We start from the raw sequence: 26,365 nt of genomic DNA on the forward strand, positions 1-26,365 counted from the left end.
GTGGAAACTCTACATTTCCTACAACCAACTACTGAGAGAAATGGGATAAAGGATTCCCAAGGACAGGGTGGCCCCAAACCAATAAAGATAATGTCCCTGGAACAGGGCCTCAGCTATGAAGGAAGCTTGTATGCTATGGGTCCTGAGGCCCTCACTCTCTGCCTAAGACACTTCAACCCCTTAGCATTTATTCTAGGACCTGAATTCTAGATCATATTTACAAAGACAAGTAGCGGGTGGGGAAACCCACAGACCTGCATTCTTTCTTCCCAGTACAGCAGATAAGAGTGAGATAGAAGAAATAAGAGAAGATAAAAGGAGAGAAAGTAGATGGGTCATGTTGCCTGTTAAGGATCAGCCAGCCCAGTTGACAGAGTGCCCCAAATACGGGGCTTCGTTTAAGTTTTGTCTATCACGATGATTCAAGAGCTATAAAGATCTTTCCCAAGAGACTGACAAGAGAAAAGTAGTATTCGAAAAGAATCATTATCCTTGAGCTTGAGGAAGATAATGCGTTATTGGCAAGCCCAAGAAGTGACAGCACTTGTAGATGAGTAAAGGCCTGAGTTAAGGTGACAGAGGAAAAGGGAAGCAAATCAGAGATACCCTTGGGAACTGGTGGATGACTGGCCGTGTGGGGACAAAGTAGACAGACGCAGCATCCCTCACCATCCTTTGTGATCTGGGGCGGCACCCACAAGAGGAAAGGATCCTGGCCATTGGATTTGCTAACTTCTATAGTCTAGATGGTCCAGCAGAGATTCCGCTCAAGGCTCTGAAAAGGTCAGTAAAAAAAATACGGGCAAAAGGTCCAAGTCAGAGAAGTAGGCTTTAGGGTTGCTTGCTTTCAGGTGAGAAGGAAAATCAAGAAGGTAAATGGCTCTTCAAATCTTCTCACACCTCTGGATCTCAATGACCACAATTTACCTCTGTCACTATAGCTACGTCTTCTTAAGAGTTTCAAGTCAGTACAGCTAAAGCATTCACAGTTGAGTGCATGTGGCTTCTTTCACTCAGCGTAATGTTGTAAGCTGGAGATCCCAAGATAAACAAACAAACAAACAAACAAATAAATAAATAAATAAATAAATAAATAAATAAATAAAAGCCTGGTCTACAGAGTGAGTTCCAGGACAGGTAGCATTTGAAACCTGTAACACTGTTTTCCCCACTTCGCTCTAACCTGACTATGACTCCTGCCTTTGTTTATGACTTTACTTGCTTTATAAGTAATAAAATCTCATGCAGCCATTGCCACAGTAGAACATGACCTTCATGAATCCATATTCTCAGGCCACAGACACTCATGTTTGGTTCAAGAATAAACTATTTGATATTCCCTTTGAAAGAACTGTGTTATGGCATTGACAAAATTATAGAGGGCCCTTTACCCTTGAAGATACTTTTTCAGACAAATGTAGAGCCCATTAATCATATCAGAAAGTTGGATAAATTGCCCCAATGAGAAAAGCAACTGAATCCCACAGTTCATGATGATCATTTACTACCTTTATGTTGAAGAACCTGTGGGAAATCTGCCTAAATGAGATCATTTCATCCTTAAAATAAAAATAGTGCAACTACATTGACTATCTAATCTACACAAAACAACTGTATCATCAGGTACATTGTCTTGCTCCCCACTCATGGCAATACCAGCCTACACTGTCTCCACCTGGCTTCTTAGGCATGGAACTGTACAGTCATGTGAAAACCAGTGCTCAGGAGGATCCTGCTTTTGGATGAACACTTTGATGTCATAGCTTATAGTTTTTGAACAAGGAACCCTGCATTTTCATTGGCATTGTGTCCCACAAGCTATGTATCTGGTCCAGTTGATATTATTCAGGCATAAATGTTACTTCTAACTCACTCTCACTAAAGAAACCAACCTGATTCTTCATCACTAGATCATTTGCTTTTATATGTTTAAGAAAGTTTACTGTGTGGCTCAGCTATATCAATCCCCTGTGTCTTTCAAAGCTACCAACATCCTTCACACATAAGTGGTACAAGACTGTGGTACATATTGGGAAGTCAAGACCAAAGTTTCAATGCCTATGCAAATGAGGTGCTTAAAGGAATACTGTCACCAAGGGAGCCACTTTAAAATTAACTTTTTTTGAGTCTCTACAAAAGACTCATCAGAGGGAAATAAACTGCATGCATATTTTGATACATGGGCCATTAAACATATGTACCTCACACCATGTTAATAGATCTTAATTTAGTTCACTTCTTGAAAGGACTATAAAAAAGAACTAATGCACATATTTACAAATTTACAGAGCTTTGATAAATGATTTACATGTTCATAATTAGGATTCCTTATGGCTCACTTTGTTTAATTTTTGAAATTAGTTATGTGTTTGTATGTAGGCATGCATGCCAAGTCAAAAGGCTCAGTGGGGAAAGGCACTTGCTGCCAAGACTGATGCCCTGGGTTCAACTCCTGGAATCAACATGGTAAGAAAGAACCAACTCCTGCAAATGGTCCTCAATGTGTACCATGTCTTATAGTTCTAAAGTTCTAACCAAGTAAGAAAAATGCCATAATAACATTGCACTAACTCAATGTATATAAAACACAGTTAATGTGTGTGTATATATATATCCCAACTTTATTGAGGTGTATTTTATACAGAAAAGCTGCACTTAGATGTGTACAATTTGGCAAGTTTAAACATGCATAAATCCATGATAGAATCACCATATAATATCCTTCTGTAGCCTAAAAAGATGGCTCAGAGGATGAAGACACTTGCTGTCAAGAGTAATGACATAAATTCAATACCCAAGACCTACACAGTAGGAGGAGAGAAGCAACTTCCAAAAGATGTCCTCTGACCACCACATGAGCACCACAGTCCCCCCACACATATGCATGTTCATATACACAAAAAATAATAAAATATAAAATAAATTTCTCTTGTATTGAATCACCAGTCCCAGAGGGAAAATACCCTGTAATAAAATTCATAGTAATGTTTTAATGACTTAAAATATATTTTCGTGAAAACCAAAAAAAAAAAAAAATGCCTTAAGGTGGGGAGATACTCTTATGCCAAGTCCCCCCAGGAGGAGCTATTGGCATTTGACAGCTAGCTTCTAGGGGAGAGAAAATCATTCGCTTTGGAAGGTGTCCTCATTGGTAGGTTTCCATTGCTCCACCAGAGGCCCTGCCCACACTCACACACATGTGAGTGCTTCTCACTTAGTCGGTTATCAAAACACAAAGACAGAAAGACAGAGACAGACAGACATGGAGTTGGAAGGGGGCAACTGGGGAATATGGGAAGATTGGAGTTAGGGATGGGGGGGTTGATATTTCATTGTATACATGTATGAAATTCTCAAAAAGAAAAACTATAAATAAAAACAATAACAGTGGTAATATGTTTACATGACAGTTTTTCACAAAAACCACATTTCTAATACTAGAACTTGAGCTGATTAATTGTGTTTTACATTCTACATTAAACACACTGGGAACTTTCCATCATCTCCTTTGGTGGTGATTGTATGTAATCAATAGCCTTGTTTTGAACAAAGTGTGTGTGTATATGTGTGTGTGTGTGTGTGTGTGTGTGTGTGTGTGTGTGTGTGTGTACATTTAAATGCACAATAGGATTTCCTTTTCCACTTATTCTATCAAAATTAAAAATGTCTATGGTTCTAAATAAAAAAGGATGGCTTTCGCTATAAGAATCTGAAAACGACTCTTCACTGTTAGTCAGGTGTTCAGAGGTCATTGTGCTGCAGTTGATTTATTATGCTTTGTTTTGTGTTTACTATTGTTATTTTGTGCTGCTAGGTAGTCAGTGCAAGGACTTGTACATGCTAAGCACCCATTTAATATCCAGGAATGGGGATGACCAGCACCCTCAGTGGGTCCCATTTATGATGAGCATCATCCCCAGTCCTGGATATTAAAACAAAATGTTGGGTGTGGTGATATATACCTTTAATCCTAGCACTTGGGAGGTAAGGGCAGGCAGATCTCTGTGAATCTGAAGCTAGCCTGGACTACAAAGCAGATTCCAGGATAGCTAGGGATGGGTGTTACAGAGAAATCTTTTCTTGAAAAAACAAAATTTTTGTCAAAAGAAAAAGTTATACTATTGTTAATATAGAATAATGCAAAAGTACATAGTTTCTGTAAATAAAAGTGTAAGCTTTGTGAAATGTTACTTTATGCATCCCACATTGTAAGAGAATGGATAAAATTTGAATCATAAAAAAAATGAGAAAAAGGAAATCAAATCTCCATTCTTAGATAGATTTTATTTTTGATGTTTAGTAGTCAAGCACACAATTAAGATACAGAAAACCTCAGTTTAGAGATGAACCTCAATATAGTATTTGCCTACATACAGAGGGCACTGGGTCTGCCCAAGGCATGAGAGGGAAGGACACAGGGGGAACAGGGTGAATAACTCTGTTCCCAGCACACCCTCCACCTGGGCCCGACACCTCTTGTGGCATACTCTGCCTCCCAGATGATCCCTGTGAAGACGATCTCAGGATCTTAAATTAGGGTTCATTTCCCTCTCTTGTCCAAACACTTGTGAGAGTCTTTTAAGGGACTGTGGTAGAGGCTTTCCAGCCTCACACAGGGAGATGAGTCAGTGGGTCTCATGTATGTAAAAAACAAAGATAAATGATGCCCAGAGAGAACACCAGAGCCTTCTGTCCTCAATATGAAAGGGTGATTCTTCACTTTCTGAATGGACTTGATCTAAAGCTAGTTTTGCTATGCCCAAATGGGGCTACAGACAGAGCTTGATTGTCTGCTTCTGTGGATGCACCCTTAAAGATATGACTACATCTTTTCTGAGCCCCCTTCTGCCATTTTCCTTCAAGGACATTTGGGTAGCACAGGCTTTGCTCCAGACTACCAGAACCACAGACACAAGCTGACAAGTTCTTACCAAGAGGACTTGACTCCCAGAGCATTTCAAACACAGTTTCCCTCACTACCACACATAAGCTTTCTTCTGAGAGGAGGCACATGGATTCGGGGTAACACAACAATAAACAACACTCCCCAGGGCTGCTGCCACTTCTTGACCTGCTCTCTGTAAATATGACTCCAGTTCTCCAGTAAGAGAAACGGCAACACACAGCAAGCAAAAGATGTTTGGCTACATCTGTGGTGAATCTTGGAATCTTGATATAGATTGATGAGCCTAGAGAACTACAGGATGAAGGTCTCCCAGTAAAATCATTTGGAATCACTGATAGACAAGAAGTTGCTAGAAATGGCGTATGTTATGACATATAAATGGGTGTCCCCTAATGTATAAAACCACTATCCTTTAAAGGCACAATGGTCCTGTCTATTCTCTGCTCCCTGATCCATGAGTGAGCTAGCTTACCCCTACTTTCTAGAAGTAACAGTAATAGCTTCAGGCAGGGATGATATCTCCTCATAGGTGCAGAGCAGTAGCTAAGAGCTGATACTAAAACTCTTCCTTACCCTTCTTGCCACTGTCATCCTTCCCCTCAGAAAGAGGCCTATTTCCTGTGTGTCTGTCTTCTTTATAGACTTTCTGTTCTGCCTTCTCATTGGTTGTAAACCCAACCACATGACCTCCTCGTCACTGCCTGTCTATACAGACCTCCAGGTCTTCTATGGTTGGTATTGAGATTAAAGGCGTGTGTCGCCATGCTGGCTGTATCCTTGAACACACAGAGATCTGTCTGTCATGTAATCAGGATTAAAGGTTTGCGCCACCACCGCCTGGCTCTTGCTATGGCTTGCTATTAGCTCTGACCCCCAGGCAACTTTATTTATTAACATAGAAATAAAATCACATTTCAGTACAAATAAAATACCTCCATATTTCCCCCTTTCTATTTTAATAAAAAGAAAAAAGGAAAAAAGTTATAAATAATATAAGAAAAACTATATATAAAAGTACAGTAACTATATACCATGTATACAAGGAATAAATACCTAAACAAGGTCTAGTCCATTTGCATTTGACAAAATCAGAGAAAATAATTCCATTATCTATCTTATTTTGATAAGTCAAAAATGTACCTGATTCACTTTCTCTCCTAACTTATATTACTAATAAAACTATCTAATAACATCTTTCAAATTTATACACTTACTCTTTAGTTTCTTTTCTAAAATTCTTAACAAAGAAAACTATAACTATCTAAACTTTAACTATAACTATCTAAGTTTCAACTCCCTCAGAGACCCAAGAAGGAAATATTACCTAACAAAAATGAAAACAGGAAATGTACGCAAGCAGCTTCCAAAAAATGTGAGTTGACAGAAACAGCCAGCTGCCTGGACAGTCACCCGAGGTTTCTCCACAGTGTTGGGGCATCATCTTCAGCCTATAGGCTTAGCATATCTGACAGACTCATTTGTGAACTAGGATTTACACAAGGTCAACAGTTCAACCTCACATTTGGTGAGAGCAGTCCATGTACCAGAAACACCTGAATTCCACTAGTGTCATGTCATGATTCAGGATTTTAAATTCCAGAAATTGTTGATGTTTTTTGAGTTCAGCTGTCCATTCTTCTTGGCTGTGTATAATTATGAGTTAAGTGATTGATTGTGCACATGTGTGCGTGTGTTTGTGTATGTGTACATACATACACATATTGCCATGATGTATGTATGGAGGCCAAAGAACAGGAGTAATTCTCTCTTTCCACCCTGAGGGGCCTAGGATTGAACTCAGATTGAACTTGGTGGCAGTGCCCCTACTCACTGAGCCATCTCACTGATAGCTGATAAACTGCCCTCCATAAGCTGACCACACCACCTCACCTCTTTGGAAAGGAGGATCCTGATGTCTTGCTGTCCCTCAAGTGGAAGGGAATCACTCTTTTGACCTTATCTCCAGGTTATACATTAAAACATAAAGAAATACAAAGAACTTATATCAGTCAACTGTTCAATGCAGTGGGGTCAGGTGGTTCATATAAAGTGAGGAAACTGCATTTATGGCAAGGAACATGTAGTGTGAATATTGTTTTCAGTCCTGATCAGTGAATGGACTGATGGCAGTGATGGCCACTGTCCTCAGCAGTGCACTCTGCAGTATGTGTTGAGGGAAAAGGCAGTCTGGTGGGATAGTAGAATGTGACAGACAATACATAGAATTAAAATGTTCTTTAGTGTTAGAGATAAAAATGAAAGGAGGGAGAGCCTTGCATGTGTGATATGAGTCTTAGCAGATAATGGAGCTGACAGTTAATACTATAGTCTTATATGACAGTAAATATTTACTCTGACAGAATACCCCAATCAAAAGCCTACTGACGGGTTTTGAAGCAAAATCTATTTCTATGCTTTTGTTTTCCAGTAGCAGAAGGAAATATCTTCCCATATGGTTATATTTCTGTGTCTGCACAGTAGAGTAGAGACCCAAGACAGAACAATTGTACCTTTAAAGGGTAGTGGTTTTATACATTAAGGAACACTCATTGATATGTCATAATATACGCCATTTCTAGCAACTTCTTGTCTATCAGTGATTCCAAATGACTTTATTGGGAAACCTTCATCCTGTAGTTCTCTAGGCTTATCAATCTATATCCAGATTCCAAGATTCACCACAGATGTAACCAAACATCTTTTGCTTAGGGATGCAGACTTAGGGTTTCAAATGCTCACCTCTCCCCACCCCCCTGTGTGTGTGTGTGTGTGTGTGTGTGTGTGTGTGTGTGTGTGTGTGTAAGGACTGAGGTTAACATCTGGCATTTTCTTCAATCACTCTCTGCTGGGGATGCTGTGAATGTGTTGCTCTGATTGATTGATACATAAAATGCTGATTGGCCGGTAGCCAGGCAGGAAGTATAGGCAGGGCAAACAGAGAAGAGAATTGTGGGAAGAGGAAGGCTGAGTCAGGAGTCACCAGCCAGACACAGAGGAAGCATGATATGAAAGTAATGGTAAGCCACAAGCCACGTGGCAACATATAGATTGATAGAAATGGGTTAATTTAAGATAGAAGAACTGGATAGCAAGAAGCCTGAGCCATTAGGCCAAAAAGTTTAAATAATATAAACTTCCGTGTGTTTATTTGGGTCTGAGTGGCTGCAGGTCTGAGCGGGACTGGAGAAAACTCCAACTACAGCTCTCCACCTATTTTTTTGAGACAGTGTCTCTCACTGAGTCTGGCATGTACTAATTTGGCTATACCAATTTTAAACTGGCTGGCCAGTGATCCCTAAGGATCCATGTATCTCTGCCTTTCCAACGCTGGGAATAAGTGCACACCATCACACCTGGCTTCTTATTGCATGGGCTCTGGGAACTAAACTTAGGTCCTGGTACTTGCACTGTAAGCAATTTACTCACTAAGCCATACATCTCCCCCAGCCCCAAATGCTTCTCTTACTATTACATTTATTAACTCATGGTGTGCATGTTGGGGTAGGTGAGGATGTGGCATGGTGCTCATGTGGAGGTCAGAGTACAATTTGCAGGAGTTGGCTCTCTCCTTCCACTGTGCAGGTTCTGAGGATGAAACTAGGTAGTCAGGTTGTAAGGAAGTGCCTTTACCTGCTGAGTCATCTCACTATGCCCCCAAATGCTCATTCTTAATAAGACCTATAACCCAGGACATACCCTTTGTTGTAGACACACACTGACAACCTGGAAATTAATTCACCACACATGTTCAAACAGGTGACCCAATTCTGGACTACCATAGCCTTGATATACCATGAATTAAAATTCATAGTAATCCCCTTATTAATAGTATATTCAAATTGCATTATATTTTTGTCTTCATCTTATTAAATGTAAATATTTAAAGTATAGTCAATATTTCATTGTCCTGTCTTACAGTTTCTTATGTAAAAAGAATGGAAGTGAGATCTATACATCTCAGCTTCTAAGAGGTCTTGATCTGTCTCACCCCACAGGCCCACTGTATTCTTGCTAAGTTTAATTTTAACTGACACGACTATTTCATCACTAAGACAGTGTCTTTCAAAGCACCAACTAGCTGCTTACTGAATGACGGCAACTACTTTCTGCCCTTCTGTGGACAAGTGGAGACTTCAGTTTTTCTTTCAAGAGAATGAGAGCACATGTATATCTGTGTGTACTTGTAAGGTAAGAATGTCCATCTAAAACACAGAGGGCATGACAACACAATCTATCCCATCCCATAGAAAATGGTCTGTGAAGATAAAAAGATTTCTCCAAGTTTATTCCTCAGATGATCTGTACTTTTCCTAAAGCATGTTAATGACCCACATTTAGCCTTTTATTCATATAGTCAGCAAAACTAAAGTATTGGTAGACTTTAATTAAATAAAGATATTTTGTACCTTGAATTAATGCTGCCATTAGAAATACTGCCGTGTCATAATAGTTGATCTGCATGTCGCATTACCACCATCTGCTGTTCATCATGGCCAACTTTAAAACAGGGACTTGCGTTCTTACTTCTCCTACTCCATCTCTTACCAACATTGCATGTGTTTATGACTTCTAATTTCACATGGTGTGCAGCACTGTCAGTAATTCCCGGCTTGGCTCCTCAGTTTACCACCCCAGTTTACCTGGGGTGGGAGGAACAGGTAGCTGGTCACACAAGTTTGGGAACTGCCATCAGATCTGTCCATGTCTTTGAGCCACAGCCTGCCTGAGTAGATCTAAGTATCCAGAGTCCCTTGGAAAGGAATCTGCCTTAACTCTGTGAAACCCAGTGATTTACAAATGTATTTCACCATGAAACCTTTTTTTAATATAGAAACTATACTAATAATTTCAAAGTACAGTGTTGGGTGCTCTAGGGTTTAAGAGCTGGTTCTGAAAACTTACAGCTCTAAATGTCACAGTTTATCAAATGTCTGCAAGGAAGGAAGACAGTTTTACATGGTCTCTGCGTACAAATAACGTAACACCAGACTTACACCTTTTCTTATATAACCAGGAAAACAGGATGACAAAGTGACTGTTGTCACCATCACTCCAAAGTAGAGACATTTAAGAGAGTGAACAGTCATCCTGCCACCAGGCTCAGTAACAGTCTCTACTGGGCCTCTCTAAGTTCTCCAGCAAAACACCCCCAACAGCAGAGGATAGGCTTGTCCCCCTGGAATAAGACTAGCAGGGAATGTCCCCCAAATCTCATGTTTTATCTTAAAAATCCATGCAAAAAATAGTGACATATTTGAGAAATGACAAACGTCCAGGCTTGTTCACTGTGACAGTGTTTTCAACAACAAAAGATTTAAAATAATCCAAACGACAGCAACAGAAAAATAATTATTCTACAATCTTCCCATGGAACATACTATTGAGCTGTTTAAAGGAAAAAAGAAAAAGAAAAAATAACAGTGTATTCCCCACATATAAACATGGGGGAATGTTCTAGATATTTTGACAGACTAAAAAGCACCAACACTATTAATATGCTAGAATTTGTCATAAGGGGAAAGTAGAAAATAAGACTCAATATTCTGAAGGTATTTGTATACCTTCAAAATTTGATGTATACATATACATCAGTTCTGGGAACATCTATATTAAAAAATTCATCTTTAATAGATTTGATTTGAGTTTTGTTTAGTTTTGAGACAGGATATTATATAGGGGGTGATAATTCACATATGTCTTAAAATTACCCATATACTTTTATAATAGTAAAACTAAATCATCACATTCATAGGTGGCAAGTTCTGGAACACCATATATGGTCTAGTGTGTATTCAGGCCACTTTAAACCAGTCTAGCATTCTTGAACTCACATGAGCTATGATTACCTGGTTAAGGACTACATAAGACTGGCCTAGATAACATATTGCCACAGAGTGGAGAGGGCTCACTGGGCCCCACCTTCTCCAAGATCTCTATGCAGTTAATGTTAATACTGGATGGAGAGATACTTTCTTCAGTGGCGTAGCCACTAGGAAGGTGCCTGTGATGCTCCTGAAATAACCTCTCACACAGATGCTTACAGGCAACTCTGATGAAATGTATTGGGTCATTAAAAAAAAAGATATGAACATAGAAGGGAGACTTAATTGGAAAAGGTAGAGAAATAACAGGAATAGGGGGAAAAGACAGAGTGAAGAGGGATGAATATGACCAAAATATATTGTATACATGCATAAAAATGTTATAATAAGACCCATTATTAGTTTACCCCAGAAAAGACAGTCTATAGGCAACTTTTATATCTCTGTGGACTTACTAAAAATAATTTCATAAACCAAGAGAGCTATAAATGACTTCTACATTCCCTCAAACTGAGATTTTTTATTTGTAGGTGTAAATGAGGCCAGAATTCAAAAGACAAACAGCATGGGGACCAGCGGGGAAGTGGCTGTCACTTTCATGAATTCTGATTCTCTCTCACAGGCTGTTCTCTTTGGAATCCCTTCAGAGAAATAAACAGGCAGAGGGGACAGCAAGGACCTGAACTCCACCGCGGTCTCCTGATGGTCTCTTGGATATTCATAAGTGGCAGAATGATTCCACCTTTAGGTTTTAGTCCAGTTGTAATAATGAGTTATGAATAATTGATCGCTGTGTGATAAATTATTCAGGCAGGCACACAGTTTCCAAGGAATCCTGGGGGGAGCCTGGTTAATGGCTTAAGAGGAGCCAGAGGCAGCTGCCAAGGGGACACATTGGCTAATGCCCTTTCTGCTTGAGGTGTGGGTAGTTATAGTTAATGCCTCTCAGTGTGAGCCTCTCAAGGAGGAGCCATATGAGCACCTTGTGAATTTTCATGAAGTAGAAGTTCCCAGTGAGTAGTTCTAGTGCCTGGCCATGTGTGGTGTGGAAATTAGCCCCGACCCCTTCCACCACCAGAACACTGGATTTGGTATACTAAGTACAGCTTTCCAATGGAACCAGTAGTAAAGTGAAAAACTCCAGAATGGAGAATTTATTCTAGACTCATATAAGTACACACACACAAACTCAAGTGTGAGAGCATGCACGTGCACACATACATACACATTTTCATGATCATATGAGCCTAGCAAAACAATGCCAAAATAAGCTTTATGGAGGAAATTATCTATTGCTTTCAGTTTTCAGAACTCTCAATATTTACTTGTTCTTAATAAGCCTGATATTCAACTCCTTTAAAGATAAAAAGGCATACCTCAAATGCTTCAATATGCTAAGTCTAATCCATATTGAAGGACCAAATGTTTCACTCAGTAAGTATTGTTGAATGTCTGTCACTAACCCATCATCTAATCTCTGTCTGCCCCCGCCCCCGTGTGTGTGTGTGTGTGTGTGTGTGTGTGTGTGTGTGTGTGTGTGTGTCCTTGTACATGTAGGTACACTTGCCTGTGCCTGCACATGTAGAGCCCAGAGGTCAGCAGTGGGTGTCTTCATTGCCCCCCATCTTATTTTTTTGAGGCAAGGTCTCTCCCTGCACCTGGAGCTCACATCTGGGCGAGTGGTACCACTCCCCCATCCTTCTGCTTCTGCCTGCAGATCACAGGCACATGCTGCAATGCCCAGCTTTTGATCTGGGTGTTGGGAATCCAAACTCAGACCCCCACATTCGCTCAGCAAGCACTTTCCCCACCGAGCTTTCTGGCCAGCACTACTTTGCAGTTCTCCTTTTTAAACAACTCTGAAAATCCTACTACTCAGCTGAGTGCAGCGATCACGACAGCGCTGACATCTCTAAACAGCAATACAAATGAAAAGCACTCGATCACTACATAGCAAATCAAATATCATAAAAAGTGGACCGGCTGCTCGGTTTTGAAACTCACAGCACACGCGTTTGTAGGAGGCCCAGGAGATGGGAGAACGGAAGGGAAAGAGTGGGGGCAGCTGGGCCCCACATCTGAGAAAGCGAGGAGTGCTAAGTGAGCAGGTTTAAAGGGATTTCTGCACATGAAACTAATGAGAAAGAAGAAACATGGGCCAAAGTTTAATTAAAATGCTAAGTGACTAGCACATGTGGGCAAGGCTAAGAAACCCTACTTCTAAGCACGTTCTGATAAGAGACTCAATATTCCAAAGTGTCTACTCTTCAAAACTCAGGATACATATGATAAAAATTACTACATTTCAACCTTCCTTTCCCACATGCTCAATAAAGGTCATATAAGACAAATTCTATAATTTTTCACTTAACTAAAAACAATAAGATTAATTAGAATGACCTTAAGGTTAAATACCACTTTAAACTACTAAATTTCATAATGATCACCATTAGCAACTATCCAAGAGAATTTAACCAGCTGAACATTCTTGAAGGCTTTCAGGTGTCAAAGTGTGGATTTTCAAATGGTAATTATTATGGTAGCACTAGTACATGGCACACATATGTACATGGTCCATATGTTAAATGTGTAGTTTTAGAGAGTTTGATGTACACACACTTGTTCCATCTCCAGAGTCGTAAGTACAGAATACCCATTAAACCCAAAGATTCCTCATACATAGGATTTAACTTTTTTTCCCTAAGGCAGAGAGTAAGATCCAAGGCTAACCCCAAACTAATTACGTAGCTGAGAATGACCTGGGACTCGAATATTCCTGCCTTGACCTCCCAAGTGCTGGGCTTACATGTGTGCACCACCATATCTAGTTTATAGGATTCGAACCCAGGATTTCATGACTGTTAGACACTCACTGTACCAATTGATCTCAACTTTGCCCTCCAGGGTTTGCTTTTTAACAACTGAACTTTAGCTGAGCTTTCCATATAACCACCTAAATATAGTTCTCAGTATGTTCTACAGCACACCAAAGGGGTGCAATTATTTTTTCATATTTATGAGTACTGGATTTATGGTAACAGGATTTTAAAGGGCAGCTGAGGAATAAGAAGCCACCGTGCTCTTTGCAGGCTATGAACAAATGACCAATTCCTTGGTGTTTTAAAGCAATAAAAGGTCATGTAATATTAAGTGCTTGTTTCCAATACTGTGAGAGTACTTATGCAGTGGAGAATAAGTAGAGGACACAGGCTACTTTTAGACTCCTTGACATCAATGATGTTTACTTCCCATGGAAATAAACACTTACAAACCACCCGTAAAACAAACAAACAAACAAAACCCAGCTATGCTTAGGAAAAGCTAAGCAAGAGGCTGTTAGTACCATGCTTGCTCTTGGTCTGCTTTGCTGAGTCTTTGTTTGCAGCAGTGAGAGCGGGGCCAAGGCCTGGCACATGGTAGGGAACTGCTCTGCTACACACCCAGCCTGTTTTGATGTTCTCTATCGAGTCTTCTTTCAGTGAGGGGAAAAATGGAACAAAAAGGGGGGAGCCATACTATTTATAAGATCTTGTTCTTGAATATTTTGTATTCGTTCTAAAATATTTCATTTACTGAGATAAAAAATAACAATTAAAATAATAGGCCTTACACAGAAACCTCAGATTTTTTTAAATTTGGGTAGTCCAAAAGGACAAGAAGGGACTAGTATATTCAATAACATTATTCATTAAATTTGCGTACACAGTCTCATTTCCTACACTTATTTCTATGCAAGTATGTGCATGTTCTTATATTTATGTTTATAGTTTAAGTTTATGTTTACATGTATGCATATGTGTGTAAAGACCAGAGAACAACCTCAGGTGTCTTTCTCAGCAACACTGTTCACCTTAGCCTGAGGCTCCTCAATTGTGCCAGACTGGTTGGGCACCCCAGGGATCCACCTGTCTTTACCTCCCCAGCACTGGGGTTACATGGAGCAACTGTGCTAAGCATCCTTAGAGGATTTGGGGGAATCAAACTTAGTTTCTTATGCTTGCAAGACAAGTATTTTACTGACTGAGCAATCTGCCCAGCCCCTCCCCCATTTCATATATTTAAATGAATATTTCTAATTTCCTTTGGGGATATATTTAGTGTTGGCAGAACTATTAACTTCCCTACTCAAAAATTCAGAAAACAAGCACACTGAGAGATCAAATGGCATAAAGAATTTAAAGTCTGAAAATTGAAATATTCTATAGTAATTTGAATGCACTATTTTATTGTCAAATATGAGTGTAGTGTCTAAACTTAATCACTTGCTTTCCTTTTCACAATAGTAACATTAATTTTTGTTTTAAAGAAAAGGATGTGCTGGATGGTGGTGGCATATGCCTTTGTTCTTGAATATTTTGTATTCATTCTAAAATATGAAGTACTCAGGAGGCAGAGCCAGGCGGATCTCTGTGAGTTTGAGGCCAGCCTGGTCTACAGAGCAAGATCCAGGAAAGGCACCAAAACTACACAGAGAAAGGATGCTTGAGTGTTGTCTCCAAAGTAAGCTTTTCTGGCCTCCTGCCATAGACAAAAAGAAACCAAGGGTTTCCCTGCATCCTAGTCACCCTAAAATATTTTGTTCACTAGCATCTCTGGTATATGAAAGCAGGAGGAAAGGTACAAGGCTTCTTCTACCCTGAGCTGTGCAGTGGGGGAGCTGAGGAAATCTGTCTTACAATATTGGCTTTTTTACTGTGCTTGAAGTGGGTGAAAATAACTCTCTGACTCTGCATTTTCTTCTCTTGTTCCACTCCATCCCAAACTCTGCACACTGGAAGATGGCCACCGCTCAGCTCTGAGCATTCTCCTGGCAGGGGACTGGCAAAGACCAAAGTGAAGCCAAGGTCAAATCTAACCTTACTAGATTACCGATGGAAGAAACTGCAAGAACTCCAGCATTTTACAGACAATTTCAGTACATTTTCATATTATAATTTATCATAGAAGACAGGACTGATATTTTTGAAAAATGATCCCTATAAAATAAAGCTGAAGAAAACTGTTTTGATATCTAGCAAGGAAATATGAAAAGAAATCCTGAGTTCCCTCTAATTTGCTTTCATAGTTCTCCAGTCCATAAACCACTATTAAATTAGCTCAGCCCACTCACCAACCCTAGTCTTCCTTCACAGTCCCCACTGCAGAGAACTGGCCATAATATAAAAATGATATCTTTAATAACGTATATGGAATGAGCTCAAAGTTGAACCATTAAACCCTCTGATGCTTTCTTAGAATGACTCAAAAACAGTAAGCACATGTTAAGATGATTAAATAATTCTGATGGGAAAATCTATTAAGTAGTATTAGTGGGTGCAATATACAGACCCTGGCTTTGCTGATGGCTGCTCACTGAGTTGCTGAAACTAACTGACTTGTTAGTTATTTCCTCCCTTATCCCATCCTCTGCCCTACCCTCCCGTTCCTTTCCCCACTTAGCCCTCCTTCTCCGTTCATCTCCATTGTCCCCCTTCTTATCACCTATGTTCTACTCTCCCCTCCCAGTCCCCCCACTACTCCCCATGGTGTCTGTCTAGTCTCCTGGATTCTGAGTTAAACAGAGAAATCTAAAGAGTTAACACTAAGGTATGAGTGAGAACATGGGGTGTTTCCCTTTCTGGGTCTGGGTTACTTCACTGTAATATTTTCCAGCACTGTCCATTTACCTAAAAATTTCACAAATTCCTTTTTCTTCACAGCTGAATAGAATCCACTGTATCTAGATACTACATTTTCATTGTCCACTCAACAGTTGGTGGGCCCTTAGGCTGTGTCTATGTCCTAGTTATTGTGAATGGAACAAGAATGAAAGCAGATGCGCACATGTCTCTCTAGTAGGAAATAGACTCCTCCTTTGGTTGTGTGCCCAGGAGTGGAATAACTGGATTATATGGTAGCTGTTTTTCTAGTTTTTTTTTTTTGAGGAACTGAACACTGATTTCCATAATAGCATTTTATAAGGTTTATACATACTTCGTGTGTGTGTGTGTGTGTGTGTGTGTGTGTGTGTGTGTGTGTGTGTAAGAGTGTAACTGTACCATAACAGGATTATATTCCTCCTAAAAATCAAAGGTTGCTAAATAAAAGGCCCAGTGCCAGGTGCAGAATACCATCCCTGAAGTTATTGGTCAGGTGTGTTCTGGAGATCCCCAAAACAACATAATCTATTACCATTGATCTTGGCTATCCAATAGAACTTGATGCTAAGACCATATTGCCAAACACACAACACAGTCTGGCCATAGAACTTGAAAAAGTCAAGCTGCTACTGACCAGGAAGCTTCTTCCCTGATGGCTAGTTTCCAAGTACCCAAAGGTGCTATGCAGGCTACTCGTGCATTATGAGCTATACAATAAAGACCTGGCAAGATATGTCCACAATGGCACAAAGGTTTTAAAGATGATACTGTTTTCTGACTGGATTGAAGAACCATTCCACAGGAAGAAATCCATGCCTAGCACTCTAAGTTGGATCAATAATCCATGGCTGGAACTGCCCTCTAAATTTTTATCTCAATACTCACAGAATAGTGCAGCACTCAGACCTCATCCAAGAATTTTCTTTGTGTAATGAACAGTGGATGACACAGGAACTCACAACTGGCTGAAGCATAGAGAACAATGCAAGCAGAATGTCCAACTACAAATGGGACATTTACTTCACATCCTGAACAAAGGCTCATGGGCCATCACAGAGGTTGGGGTGGAAAGATTTTAAGAGCCAAAAGCTGAGGAGCACCAGAGTGCAACAGTGTCTTCTAGAGATGACAGGATGCTGTACTCAGACTCACAGCTGCTGTGGTAGCCTGCAGAAGACCTGTGCAAGATCAAGCCAGTCAACATTCTAGCATGGGAGTATGTGTGTGCTTGTGAGCTCCTACTCCTAACTGAGGAACTACTGACAGTTAATAGCTTCCAGGGAAGGAAGAGTCAGTTTCTTAAAGCATGCTGAGCCCTGGTAGGCTGACCACAGTCCAGCAGATAGGCTCTACACCCATGAGTATCTGAGCAGCATAAATTAGACTCTTGTTGGATTATTTTTTAAAAGAGAGGGAATAAAAAGTGGGGGTGGACCTGAGAGGAGCTAAGAGAAGGAATGTGGGTGAATATGACCAAAATACATTGCATGGACTTCTTAAATAATTAATAAAATATATTTAAAAAGAAAATTGACTTACGGTGTTATAAAATCTATGCATTGGGAAAGAATATTCACTTAAAATTGGATTTGGTGATATTGAGCTACTAACATCAATTTATTAATCCTTTGAGAATAAATAATGTCCTTTTTATGAAAAGTGAAGCCTTATATAGTGAAAGGAGGGTGTCTCAGTTCACTCCTTACAATCAGAACCTGTTTTCTCCATTTCTTAGTGTGTCATAAATAAACTTGAAAACATATGAAGTGCTTTATTTCTAATTACAACTGAGTCTGCTAGCAAATATAATCATAATATCCATGTGATTCTCAAATACATCCATTGAACAATGCCTAGTGACTTTTGGTGACTGCAGCAGAGTTTCTGGTTAGCTTGCAGTTATGCATTGCAGAAAGGGAGTGCTAGAAGAGGCACAACACATCCTCTCCAAGGACTCGACAGGTATGACTAACAGTCTTATATGAGAAAAGACCTGGAAATGCAACCAGAGGGGCTCACATGATATAGACCAGCACAGTAAATCACTACGTAGGAATTTAAAATGGGGTGTTTTCCATGTATGTGTGCCATATGTGTGCCTGGTGCCCTCAGAGGCCAGAAGAGGTCATCAGACACCCTGAAACTGGAGTTACACTCATTTGTGAGTCATCATGTGGGTGCTAAGGATCAAGTCTGGGTCCTCTGGAAGAGCAGCCAGTGTTCTTAACTGCTGAGCCATCTCTCCAGCCCCTTAAAATGATGCTTTTCACAATAGTTAGTGACCTGGGAAAATTCTTAAATCTTAGTGCTTTAAAAAATGATGCAGAATTAGATACACACTGAAGTCCTACGTTATTTTAGGGTCTTGTGCATGTAATAGAATCATTCCTCCACAGCCTTGCTGAGTCCAGTGTACCTCAAGCCTGCAAGCTTCAACAGATCTGTGTTATATCACAGCAACCAAGACTTTCTAATCCCCCAGAGTGGTAGATAGCCCAGCTTTTTCCTTATGGTTATAACGTCAGTGTCTTCAGCTCCCACCAGACTGGATACTCTTGATACTGGATGTACACTCAAACCACCTGCAAGTGCTCAAGAATTCAGAGGCCTGAAAAAACCTCAGGCCAGGCTGCTTCCACTGCATGATGCAAGCAAGCATTTACACTTTTGAAATGTGAGTCTTCTGTCCGACAGAGGTAAGAACCAACACAATGAACTTGTTTCTTGAGGATTCAGTAACCAGTGAATAGTGACCAATATGTATTAACTCGGTGTTTAGTGTGTGTGTGTGTGTGTGTGTGTGTGTGTGTGTGCATGTGTGTGTGTGTGCGTGCGCGCATGCATGTGTGCGTGTGTGTGTGTATGTATGTATATGTGTGTGCATGTGAGTGTACGTATGTATGTGTGTGTGCACGTGTATGTATGTGTGTGTGTATGTATGTGTGTGCATGTGTGTGTATGTATGTGTGTGTGTGCATGTGTGTGTGTGTGTGTGTGTGTGTGTGTGTGTGTGTTTTCCTTTTAAATTTTTGAGTAACCCCTCCATTTTGGATATAATAGAAAACTGCCAAATCACACCAAGCTCTCAGGGAAGAGGAAGTCTCCTTTGCTCTCTCGGTGCTCATCTTTCAGGCAAGGTCATGCTGTCTCACTCGCACGTCCACATAGAAAAAGACCACAGGTGTGGAGATTATTCTTCTACATTTGCAGGCATTCCTGCACTTCTCACAGAATGTACACACAGTACTTTAAGTTTGGGAATGGAGGCCCTAAAGACACCTGTGTGTGTAGGCAGAGCTTTTCATAAGAGCCAGACACTGAGAATTTCCACAAAAACAGAACTGTAGATGAAGTCTCGCATTATGATGAAGGCAATATCTACCTGGTATAACTGTCAAATTATTCCACTGTCTTTGTTCAGAAAAATTTTCACCTCTTATCGAATATTGAGGATTTCTTCAAACTGTCACCAAGAAATAAGGAAGAGGGATGCTACTCGATGTAAGCTTTGAACTCAATTAACATCAAAGTTCCAGATTTCCCTTGTCATGGCTTACACCAGAAGTGTCTCACCAACCCCCAACATGGCCTATATTGGTATACTAAATGAGTAGCTAAGACCTGGACTCCAGAGAGTGATTCAAACATGGTCTGTTCTAGGTTCCTTCGAGTTCATGCCCGAAGGTGATTGTATCTCACAGCAACACTAGACAAGCCTGAGATGTCTTCTGGAGACATGGACTGATACCAAAGTTTGGATTTGGTTGGTCGATCGCTTTGGCTGATTTGCTTTTTCCCTCTTCTCCTCCTCCCTCACTTCTCTCTCCTCCCTCTCTCCTCTCCCTCACTTCGCTCTCCTCTCCCTCTCTCCTCTCCCTCTCTCCTCTCCCTCACTTCTCTCTCCTCTCCCTCTCTCCTCTCCCTCACTTCGCTCTCCTCTCCCTCACTTCTCTCTCCTCTCCCTCACTTCTCTCTCCTCTCCCTCTCCAGTTCATTCCAGCAGCTGCTCCTGCTTCTGCCTTTCCTCCATTTGTGTGCCTGACAGGGTGGGAAATCAGCTTGTTCAGACTTTGAAAAGGCCACTACAGAGCCAAGAATTCCCCACCGAGCTAAGAGCCTTGGGGTTTGAAGCTCTGAGGACATCTCTTTGAGGATTTGGAAAGTTTTCACCTTCTTGTCCTCAGCTCATGTAGTCATAGGAGAACAGGAAGAAGCGACCTTGGAAAAGAACAAGTATCTCCACACTGGTCAAAAGACCAGATCACAATCAAGGGGGAAGTGTTTGCATGGACAGGATTATGGGGAAAATATTAAAGCTCTTATGTGACCATGGCAACTAGCAAGCCAGCGACTAAAATACCTAGAAAGAGAACTGGACAGTAGCAACCCTGCTCCTCTGAGAGCAGTCTACCTCACAGACACCGAGGCCTTGTCCTGCTCCATAGCCATTTTCTTATGTCTACTCTGTCTCTCTTCTAACCTAGAAGCCAGTGGTGTGGGGGAAGCAGACCTTGTCACCTAATGCCTCAGTTTCTGGTGCTGAGTCCAGGGCAAAGTTCACCATTTAAGTTCCAGTAAATAGCAGCTGGCTGGCAAACTAAAGCAGACTGCAGCAGAAAAGCAGCTCCACATAAATATGATACAATTTGTAAAAAGTACTTGGAGTCGCCAGCCTTCAGTGCTGATGAGCACAGAAACTCACTGCAGCAGTAGCCATCATTATCATGTGTGTAGTCAGGAATTTTAGATTAAATCTGTGTAATGCTTAATTTTCACACCTACAGCATTAGTGGGGAGCACCTTTGGATGTGTGTGAGGCCGTTTCCCGAGAGGATTAGAAGAGGTGCCCTGAATGCTGGTGGCACCATCCCACGCTCTAGGGTGCTGGACTGAAAATCAGAAAAGAAGGAGAAAGCCAGAGGAGCCCTCTGAACCTTTGTGGAGGTGTGAAGAGTCCCAGCCACATGTCCCCACCACCATGAGCCCTGTCATACTTTTCTAACCATCGTGGCCTGCATTTTCTGGAACCATGAGGTGAGTCCTTCTTCCCTTAAGATGCTTCTGTGAGGCCTTTGGTTGCACAGCAAGGGAGATAACGACAACATCTTAACATCTCTTTTCTACTAAATTCTGTTCACTGTATTCAATCAAAGTGACATGCTAGCCCACCCAAATCTTTTGTGTTTGCCTTTACAGCTTTTGAAGGGTCAATATCTAGATTTTATAAGAAACTGAAAAACTGGATAGCAAAAAATAATGACAAAACAATATGTTTTAAAATGGAGATGCGGGATTGGGGATTTAGCTCAGTGGTAGAGCGCTTGCCTAGCAAGCGCAAGGCCCTGGGTTCAGTCCTCAGCTCCAGCAAAAATAAAAAAATGAAAATACTACCTTATTATACTTAGTGTGGCTATTATAAAAAACACAGAAGAAAACAAGTGATAGTGTGGATACAGAGAAAAAGAACATACTCTGCAGGTGGGAATGTAAATTAGTACAGCTATTATGGAAAATAATGTGGGAGTTCCTCAGAAAATTAAAAAACAGAACTATTCTATGACCCAGCAATCCCACCAATCAGCACAAAACCAGAGGAAAATCAGTTTGAAGAGACATCTGCATTCCCATGTTTATTGCAACAGTTTTCCTAATAACCAAGAAATGGAGTCAAGCAAAGCATCCATCAACTGAAGTAAGTATGACACATACATACATGAAATACAACTCAGTCTTAAAGGGATGGAGTTCTGCCATTACAGCATCGTGGACAGAAGCAAAAGTGAGACTAAGCCCTGCACAGAAAGACGAACACCACAGGATTTCACACAAATGTGGAAATCAGACGAATACCTCGGGGAAGGAGCAAAGAGAGCCCACTAGTGCTCACCAGAGGCAGGGGGGACTAGGAAAGTCCAGGAGCGGGGATGAAAAGAGGGAGAGACAAGTTCTATTTCACAGTGAGATGACTTGCATAATGACAATTCACTGTATGTTAAGAACTTTGATGTATTCCCCAAAAAAAAAAAAAAAAAGGTAACATTTGGAGAGACATGCTTATCCTGATTTGAACATTATCCAACGTATACCTATACTGAAATATCACATGGTACCCCATAGATACACATAATTTGATGTATCAAAAAATCCTTTGGATTTTCTTTTAAAAATGTTTTGGCAGCTTCATGAAAACATAAACTGAAATTTTGAACTATAATATTCTTTTAGAACATAATTACACCCATTAGACCCGAGTGTCTATAATTATGAAAGCAAAAACATTAGGCAAAATATATTTTTAAATTTCATGATGCAAATGTCATAATGGAAGAAACAGCTTTCTCATTCACTACTCAATATAACAGTTTGATCTTATTATTACTGTAATAACTAAAAAAAAAAGAATGTCAGATATCTGTGCCCAAAGAAAACTCTCTCCAAATATGCACTAATAAAGCGTAATTCCTGCAGCTTTTATTTTTATCCCACAGCTAGTTGGGAGAGCAATAAAAATTTAAAGGAATGTGGTATTTACATTTACATTGTAATTAAAGTTCCCAGCAGACACAAAATGTCAATGATGGTGTGGTGCCCCCAAGTGGCAATATGATGAACTGCAGGACTTTGTTGGGAGGGTCAGAAGCAGTGGTCCATTAGAAGAGTATATTACATAAACCTGTATTTCACAGAGACCAATAATAAGTGTCTTACATCTCAATTCAGACCAATGGTCTGTTCAAGTCAATTATTTTAATATTTAATATTAGGGAGATATGCTTTGATCAGCTAAGGAAACAGTAGTCATAACATTATAGAAATCTTTCTTAGCAAGCATTCACCTTTGCCTAGTTATAACATCACTTCCTTCTGTTTGTGGTCCAGTACATAAAGAAAGGGTCAAAACCTTACCTAATAATCAAATTTTGGGATAATGAGAGGTTCTGACGAGGTAGCCTGCTCATAAACCAAAGTATGGGGGTGAGGGGGTCACAGTGAAAAATAATATAAGCCAAAATTAGGAATTAGGATATTCTCTTTTAGAATATAGTCACACATAGTTATGGTGATATTTTATTTGTACTGAAATGTGATTTTATTTGTATGTTAATAAAGTTACCTTGGGGTCAGAGCAAGCTATAGCAGCAGTTAGGCGGCGGTGGTGCACGCCTTTAACCCCAGCACTTGGGAGGCAGAGCTAGGTGGATCTCTGTGTGTTCAAGGATATAGCCAGCATGGCGACACATGCCTTTAATCTCAATACCAACCACAGAAGACCTGGAGGTCTGTACAAACAGGCGGTGACAAGGAGGTCATGTGGCTGGGTTTACAACCAATGAGAAGGCAGAACAGAAAGTCTATAAAAAAAAGATAGGACACAGGAAGTAGGCCTCTTGTGGAGAGGAAAGACAGCAGCAGCAGTGAAGAGTAAGGTTTTCAGCTCTCAGCTATTGCTCTGACCTCTTGGATTTTAACTCTGCAATTGGCTCTGTTTCTTATTTAACAAGACGGCTACATCTACATATGCAGTTATCAGAAATTTATCATTCACTCTGGGTGACTAGAAGACCACCCTTAGGACTGAAAGAGAAAGTCCTTTTCAGAAAGAACATACAATGCTTAAGCTTTATTGTCAACCTGACAGAATCCAGAATTCAGAAACACTGAGAGGGTGTTTCCAGAGGGGTTTAGCTAAGGGAAGATCACCCCCAATGTGGGCAGTATCATCTGATGAGCTGGGGTTCTGGCCCCAGTAGAGATACTGGAGAGAGGTGAGAACCGCACCCATGTCGCTGTGTTTCCTGACTATGGAGATAATGTGAGCAGCTACTCCCACCTCCACTGCCATGCCTTACCACGATGGACTGCATCCCCTCAATCCCAGGGCAAAATGAACCTTCCTTTCTCAAGTCACTTTGTAAGCGTGTTGTCATGGCATCCAGAAACTAACCAATACATTGTATAACTCATGCTCTAAGAACCCACAAAAACACCAGCTTTCACCCCTCTTCTTGCTGGAACTGACTGAAAACTTGGAATTCTAGATAACTACAACTTGTTCAAATGTTATACACAGAGACCATTTCAAAAGTTGATCTCTAAAACAAACCATTGGTAACACTTTTATAACTCCTACAACCTAGCAAGACATAGAAAGTCGTTGATCATGCTGATTATAACCCCTACTTGAATATCCAACACGAAATAGCTGGAAGGGGTGACAGGAGCCAGAGGCTGTCGAAGAAAATAAGACACTAGGATAGAAACTTGATCTTCGGGGGCAAAACGCTTTGTGGGTGCATCATTCTTTCTTCTGTTTTGAACTCCTCCCATGTATCCTCCCTGTCTCTGTCTCTGTCTCTGTCTCTGTCTCTGTCTCTCTCTCTCTCTCTCTCTGTGTATGTGTGTGTATGTGTGTGTGTGTGTGTGTGTGTGTGTGTGTGTGTGTGTGTGTAGAGACAGACAGACCAGGAGTCAACCTTAGGCATCATTGTTCTTCAGTTTCTAGTCACCTTGTTTTTGAGACGGGGTCTCTCACTGAAGCAAGAGTTTGGCTGTTTTGCTTGGCCAGCCCCAGGACCCATCTGTCCCTGACTCTCCAGCACAGAGATTACAAGCACATGCCACCACACCTAGCTTGTTTTATGTGGGTTCTGGGGATCAAACTCAGGTCCTATGCCTGCATGACAAGCACTTTGCCAGCTGAACCACCATCCCAGCCTAACTTCAGTTACAATTAACTCTTAACTGCAACAAATAGAAAACAAATTCATCTAAAATGGACACTTCACTGTAAGAAAGGAACAGGCGGTGGTATCAAGAATTTTCTAGCAAAATTAAAGGTGACAAGGGTATCTACCATGAATGTGAACTAGTTTTGAATGAGAAGATCCATTTGTTTTAAATGTCTAGCTTCTGACTACAGATTCCAAAGAAAAGAGCATCTTTCCTTCAGTATACCCCATTTATCTGGCACGTGAATTTACTGTTTATTTTCATTCTGTAGCATTTCTTAAAATAGTCATCATCTTGAAGAATCCGTCTTTCCTCATCCACAACCAAGGTCAGTGGGAATATTTTGCCTTTGAGACTGCGGTATACATTAAAAAGTATATAATCTACCCTATCTACCTTCTCTGGGTTGTTTGAGTATTTTATTTGGATCTGGAATGAATATTTTTGTTTTTAAAATCTTATCTGGAGCAGAGAGTATAGCTCAGTTTTAGAGCAAAACCGTGTGACTTCAAAGAAAATGGGGTGGGGGTATCTACAGAGAAATCAGTGATGGAACTTTTCTATGTCTAGCAGTTTCTTGTTTAATATAAAGTACAGAGCAGACATGACACTATGTTCTAAATTCAGCCTGTCCTGTGGCCACAAAGATTTGAACATCTACTACTTACAGCTCCTCTCCTTGTTTGGCTTGCTTGTCTGACACCAGAAAGACAGTTCCAAAACTTCCACTGCCAAGTTTCCGTTGAAGAACATATCTTCTTGCAATCAGGGTAGTTGGATACTTGGAAATGGCTGTAGAACCACTCAGGCACTTAGCAGTCTCTTGAAATTTCAGCATTGCTCCAAGTAAGGTAAAACTCACTTTTCTTTCACAGAAACAGTCAGGCCTTCTGGTTGATGCTCAAAGAGTCAGGCAGGAAGTGTTTATTGATGCCAGAAATATGGAAAATCCACAGGTCACGTCTAAAAGCAGATATAAAAACTCCTACAAAAAAAAGTATAAGCTTTTGACAATAATACCTGTACCATACTTTGTGTTTTCACACCAGCTAGCATATGTCTGGGTGCAAGCCTGTGTGTGTGTGTGTGTGTGTGTGTGTGTGTGTGTGTGAAAATACTGCAAACCTTTCTCAAAGAAAGACAGCCTTCCTTAGATTTATAGCCAATTTTTACTGACATCTGACATATGTATTTGTTTTATAATTTTCTGTTAAATATCTATACTCCCCATCAACTTAAGAAAAGTCCAAGCACAGGACCATGGCTTC

General features: G+C 40.5%; 1 protein-coding gene across 1 annotated transcript in view; it reads right to left on the minus strand.

Annotated features, from left to right (window-relative positions):
• Positions 1-26,365, minus strand: part of Nek11 (NIMA related kinase 11) — a 233,011-nt gene that overhangs the window by 204,711 nt on the left and 1,935 nt on the right. The window contains exon 2 of the mRNA XM_036193523.1: positions 25,766-26,082. Coding sequence (XP_036049416.1) covers positions 25,766-25,935 — 170 coding nt within the window. The 5' untranslated portion in view covers positions 25,936-26,082. The remainder of the gene's footprint in view (positions 1-25,765; positions 26,083-26,365) is intronic.

The sequence above is a fragment of the Onychomys torridus genome, chromosome 7 (assembly GCF_903995425.1).
Source record: "Onychomys torridus chromosome 7, mOncTor1.1, whole genome shotgun sequence".
Taxonomy (NCBI): domain Eukaryota; kingdom Metazoa; phylum Chordata; class Mammalia; order Rodentia; family Cricetidae; genus Onychomys; species Onychomys torridus.